This window comes from Engraulis encrasicolus, chromosome 5, assembly GCF_034702125.1.
Source record: "Engraulis encrasicolus isolate BLACKSEA-1 chromosome 5, IST_EnEncr_1.0, whole genome shotgun sequence".
NCBI lineage: Eukaryota > Metazoa > Chordata > Actinopteri > Clupeiformes > Engraulidae > Engraulis > Engraulis encrasicolus.
This window is the reverse complement of record NC_085861.1, coordinates 18,184,335-18,189,737: the sequence shown is the minus strand read 5'-3', so window position 1 is coordinate 18,189,737 and position 5,403 is coordinate 18,184,335. Positions and strand designations below refer to the sequence as shown.

Below are 5,403 nucleotides of genomic sequence, written 5' to 3'. Positions count from 1 at the left end.
GAGGAGAGAAACAGGGACAGGCAGTCCCAGGGAGAGAGGAGAGGAGAGGAGGGGAGAGGAGGGGAGAGGAGAGGAGAGGAGAGGAGAGGAGAGGAGAGGAGAGGAGGAGGGGAGGGGAGAGGAGAGCAGAGCAGAGGAGAGGAGAGGAGAGGAGAGGAGAGGAGAGGAGAGGAGAGGAGAACAGGGACAGGCAGTCCCAGGGAGAGAGAGAGAGGAGAGGAGAGGAGAGGAGAGGAGAGGAGAGGAGAGGAGAGGAGAGGAGGAGAGGAGAGGAGAGAGGAGAGGAGAGGAGAGGAGAGGAGAGGAGAGGAGAGGAGAGGAGAGGAGAGGAGAACAGGGACAGGCAGTCCCAGGGAGAGAGAGAGAGCAGCTTCAGCTGGTCGTGTCCAAGTGTTTCTGGCTCATTGCTTCAACACACAGGGCCGTGCAGACCAAAATGGTTGTGCTCCAGCAGCTGTCTGTCCATGAGTGTGTCTGCCATTGTGTGTGTGTGTGTGTGTGTGTGTGTGTGTGTGTGTGTGTGTGTGTGTGTGTGTGTGTGTGTGTGTGTGTGTGTGTGTGTGTGTGTGTGTGTGTGTGTGTGTGTGTGTGTGTGTGTGTGTGTGTGTGTGTGTGTGTGCGTCTGTGCGTCTGTGTGTTTGTGTGTGTGCATGCGTGCATGTGCACGTAAGTGTGCTTTTGAGTGTGCAGGTTTTGTGTGCAAGCGTGTATGTGTGTACATGTGTATGTATGTGTGTGTGTGCACCCCGAGATCCACACAGTCTCAGGATTCTCCGTGTATACAGTATGTCCTGTAGTCATTGAGGTCAAGCGTTTCCCAAGTTGCTACTGTAAGCTGGCCACCGAGTCGACAGGTGATGGTAGTGGAGCTCACTGTCAGTCACAGAGCACACTCCTGTCTACAGTGATATGTTATGCACTCAGATGGCTAAACTTTCCAAGTATGCTGATGAAGGTTTTTAAAAAAGATGTATTTAGTAAACATAATTAATAATATCCAAGTCCTACAAAATCATACTGTAAAAAAAAACATTTTTTGACATCCAAATCCTAAAACTCCTTGAAGATTATTCTTAATCCCCAAGCATCTTGCAGTTGGTCCTCCAAACAGTTAGGTGTCGCTACTACTGTGGTGTGGCAGGCATTTCTCCAAGGGGTTGTATGGAAGAGCCAGCAAGAGGAAGATGATCCCAGCCACGATAACAATGGCCGCCGCACAGCCCACACAGTTAATGGACCAGGCCAGTTCATGGTGCAGGGGGATGGTGTGATCGCTGGCCAGCAGTGCCAGCACCGACTGGTGGAAGATGATGATGGTGAGGAAGACCATAAAGCCTGGGAGAATGAGACAGAGAGACAGAGAGAGAGAGAGAGATAGAGAATGTGTGAGTGAGTGGGTGGATTGGAATATGCGGACTTCTGTCCTCCCTTGCTCACTTGCCTGCTTATGACCTCATGAAGACGTCATCCACGACAGAAAATTAATTAAATATCTCACAAAAGCTAATGTCATTTACTCATTTGCAATCAGGATGGAGAATGAAGAACAGTCCTCCAAAAAATGTTTTGGCTAGGCTGACAGCTGGGAAACTTTATTGTTTTCTCCACAAATGCGAGATCACAAGCACAAGTGGAGGACGAAAGTCTGCATATTGGAATACACACAGTGAGTGAGTGAGTGAGTGAGTGAGTGAGTGAGTGAGTGAGTGAGTGAGTGAGTGAGTGAGTGAGTGAGTGACTGAGTGAGTGACTGAGTGAGAGACAGGAATCCCTTCCTGTACCTGTACACACAGACATAGTCATTTGTGGCTTGAATGCCAATCTGATTACAAAAATGATAGTCCCTAACTGCTTTGCTTTTTTTGTGGACTTCTTTTTTTTTAGAGAAATCAACCAGGCCTTGCTAGGTTTCCTGAGGATATAGCACAAGCACTGTATCTGGAGGCTGTTGGAGAGAGACGTGGGGGAGGAAGGAAGGAGGCATTCACCTGAGACGATGAAGCAGAAGGAGGCAGGCTTGAGGAAGAAGATGACACCTTTGCTGAGGGCCATGATGATGCAGATGGCTCCCATGACCATCAGGCTGAGGCTGATGAGGGCTAGCATGCCCGAGGCCACACTCAGACCTGGGACACAAGGACACAGGTTGTAGGTTACACTCCGCCATTCCGACACACCACCATTGCAACATTGACTTTTTATTGTCCAATAGGTATTTTGGCCCACTTCAGGGGAAATAAACGGGCATGTAGCCTATGAGTCTGCACCCGTTGCTGCGCTCACTTTCTCCACTCCTTTGCACTTTTGTTTTGCAAGATGGTGCACAAGGGAACAGGGGTGCAGGGAGAGGACAGGTGAAGCAGAGCATGCCAACACATGCTTGATGTACATGTGGTAATACAAAATATAGACTGATGGATGGATGGATGGATGGATGGATGGATGGATGGATGGATGGATGGATGGATGGATGGATGGATGGATGGATGGATGGATGGATGGATGGATGGATGGACACTGTGGAGGACTATAAAGACGACTGCATAGAACATCACATAGAAATGAATTGCCAAATAGAGGCAGAGAAAGAGTGTGAGAGAGAGAGAGAGAGAGAGAGAGAGAGAGAGAGAGAGAGAGAGAGAGAGAGAGAGAGAGAGAGAGAGAGAGAGAGAGAGAGAGAGAGCTAGGCGATGAGGAAAAGGCAAGATATGCCTGACAGGAAAAGAGCATCAGCAAGGATAAACACTCAGACAGAAAGAATGGGACAGTGTGTGTGTGTGTGTGTGTGTGTGTGTGTGTGTGTGTGTGTGTGTGTGTGTGTGTTTGTGTGTGTGTGTGTGTGTGCGTGTGTGTGTGTGTGTGTGTGTGTGTGTGTGTGTGTGTGTGTAACAGAGAGAGGGGGGGGAGATAAAGAAAGGAGAGAGAGAGGGAGAGAGGGAGAAGGCATCAGAGATGGTGGGCTGCTGCAAAGAGAGCAACAAAGCGGATGAAACTGACTTACTCTTATCCGTCGTCTTGTGGAAAATGACGGCATTTTCTCCAGAGGTGTAGAACTTAAAGTATGTGCAGTTTGACTCTGTGAAGAGGAGAGGAGAGGAGAGGAGAGGAGGTGAGAGAAGGAAAGGAAAGGAGAGTGGAGGAAAGGAGAGTGGAGGAAAGGAGAGGAAGGAAGAGGAGAGGAGAGGAAAGGTGAGGAGAGTGGAGGAGAGGAGATGAGAGGTGAGGAGAGGAGAGGAGGGAGGAGGAGAATACAGAAGAGGAGAGGAGGGGATAGGAGAATAGAGGAGAGGAGAGGAGAGGAGAGGAGAGGAGAGTGGAGGAGAGGAGAGGAGAGGAGAGGAGAGAAGAGGAGAGGAGAGAGGGGAAGAGAGGAAGGAAGAGGAAAGGAGAGGAGAGGAGAGGAGGGGAGAGTGGAGGAGAGAGGAGAAGAGAGAATAATAGAGGAGAGGAGAGAAGCGAGGGATGGAAATGAGGAGGGATATTAGCTTCTCAGAGAGAGACAGAGAAATGCACTTCAGCTGAATTGCCCCTCATCCTCGGAGGCATCATCCCCTATTTATAACCCCCGTGCCAGGCTGGGGAGCGCAGCGAGTGCAAGCCACCGATATGTGCATGTCTCACACATATGGCACTGGAGGGAGGGAGAGAGAGAGCAAGAGAGAGAGAGAGAACGAGAACGAGAGCGAGAGAGAGAACGAGAGCAAGAGAGAGAGTGGGGGGGGGGTGCATGCAGTAGAGGGGGACTATGGAGAGGAGGGCAAGAGAGAGAGCGAGCAAGAGAGAGAGCGAGCAAGAGAGAGAGAGAGAGAGAGAATGAGAGCGCGCGCGAGAGAGAGAGAACGAGAGCAAGAGAGCCAGAGAGCCAGAGAGAGTGGGGGGTGGGGGGGGGTGCATGCAGTAGAGGGGGACTATGGAGAGGAGAGGAGGGCAAGAGAGAGAGAGAGAGAGAGAGAGAGAACGAGAGCAAGAGAGTGGGGGGGGGTGCATGCAGTAGAGGGGGACTATGGAGAGGAGAGGAGGGCAAGAGAGATGAAAAGGAAAAGAAGGAGAGGCAGATGGAGGGGTAGAGAAAGAGGCAGATGGAGGGGTAGAGAAAGAGGCAGATGGAGGGGGAGCTTGAAGGACAGAGGGTAGCGGTGGAGGGGAGGGAAGAAAGTGCAGGAGCGAGACAGAGAGTAGGGATGTGGAGCGAGAGAGAAAGAGAGAGAGAGAGGGATTGAGAGAGGCAGTGATCAGAGGAAGAAAGAGCTAAAGAGGACGAGAAAGGGGAATAAGGCGATTGAGGTGAGGTGAGAGGGTGAAAGAGAGAGAACTAGAGAGAAAGAGAATGCAGCTTTTTGCTGTTTAATACTGCATAAGAATCACTCGCTCTCCTCTCCTCTCCTCTCCTCTCCACCTCCAACTCCTTTCCCCCCCTCCTGTCTGTCTTTCTGCCTATATTTAGATGCTAAATTGTGAAGTAGCCACATTCTTGTCAGCTTAGTGGTGACTGACCTCCCCACTTAACTAGGTCCACTAGATCTGCAAGACAAACATTCACAGACAAACATCTCCTGCCAAGGAGCGCTAGGCCTAGTACATGCTCAGCCCGCCTGGTGCTGCCACGACATGCATCATATGGGTGGTTGATGATTAAGGGCGTAACACAAAAAAAAGGTTTTCCAATTCCTGAAAAAAATGATGGAAAAAATTGGAAAAAAAGTAGAAAAAAATAAAGCTCTTAGTGGTCCGTGGAATTTCGCCTAATTTTTTGCCATTTTTGGGAAAATGTGCCCTGCGGTGTGACATCCATGGTGTGACATTTCTGTAAGATACAATAAAATTATTAATAGTCTGCACAAACAAATCCCCCATGCTCTTAGTACCATTGTTCCTTCAACCCCCACACACACTACTACCCACCCGCACCCCCACTCCCACCCACACACGCCTATGCATTGTACAGGCAGACAACTGTGATTTCACTGCATGGTTTCACTGTATTACTTGTAATAATTGTGTTAATGTGACAAATACATCCTTATATCCTTGCATGATACATGAAAAACAAGTAAGGATTGAGTTAGACATTGCATAAGCATGTCACACCGCAGGACATGAAGTCACACCACAGGAAATTCACTGCATTGTGGCCATTTTAATCCTTTTGTATACATGACTGACCTCTGAGCTCATGCTAACTAGATAATGATATTGTGTAATCTTAATATGTGTTTTCATTTATATATTTAAAAAAAACCTTCTATAAGAGCAGTCACACCACAGGACACCATAAAATGAACCTAACTATTGCGTGACAGAAACATTGCAATATGTAGACATATTAAGAGGTTAATAGTCACCTTAAACTTCCACACCACTCTCCAATAACTGAGGTAGTGACTGGTTAGGAGCCAGTCTTTA

General features: G+C 48.8%; 1 protein-coding gene across 3 annotated transcripts in view; it reads right to left on the bottom strand.

Annotated features, from left to right (window-relative positions):
• Positions 1-289: 289 nt before the first annotated feature.
• The window catches only part of cacng6b (calcium channel, voltage-dependent, gamma subunit 6b), a 17,790-nt gene continuing 12,676 nt past the window's right edge, over positions 290-5,403 (bottom strand). For all 3 annotated transcript variants that reach the window (XM_063198809.1, XM_063198808.1, XM_063198807.1), the window contains 3 exons: positions 3,002-3,076; positions 1,989-2,126; positions 290-1,335 (listed from right to left, as the gene is read on the bottom strand). In XM_063198809.1, the coding sequence (XP_063054879.1) occupies positions 1,112-1,335; positions 1,989-2,126; positions 3,002-3,076 (437 nt within the window). In that variant the 3' untranslated portion in view covers positions 290-1,111. The remainder of the gene's footprint in view (positions 1,336-1,988; positions 2,127-3,001; positions 3,077-5,403) is intronic.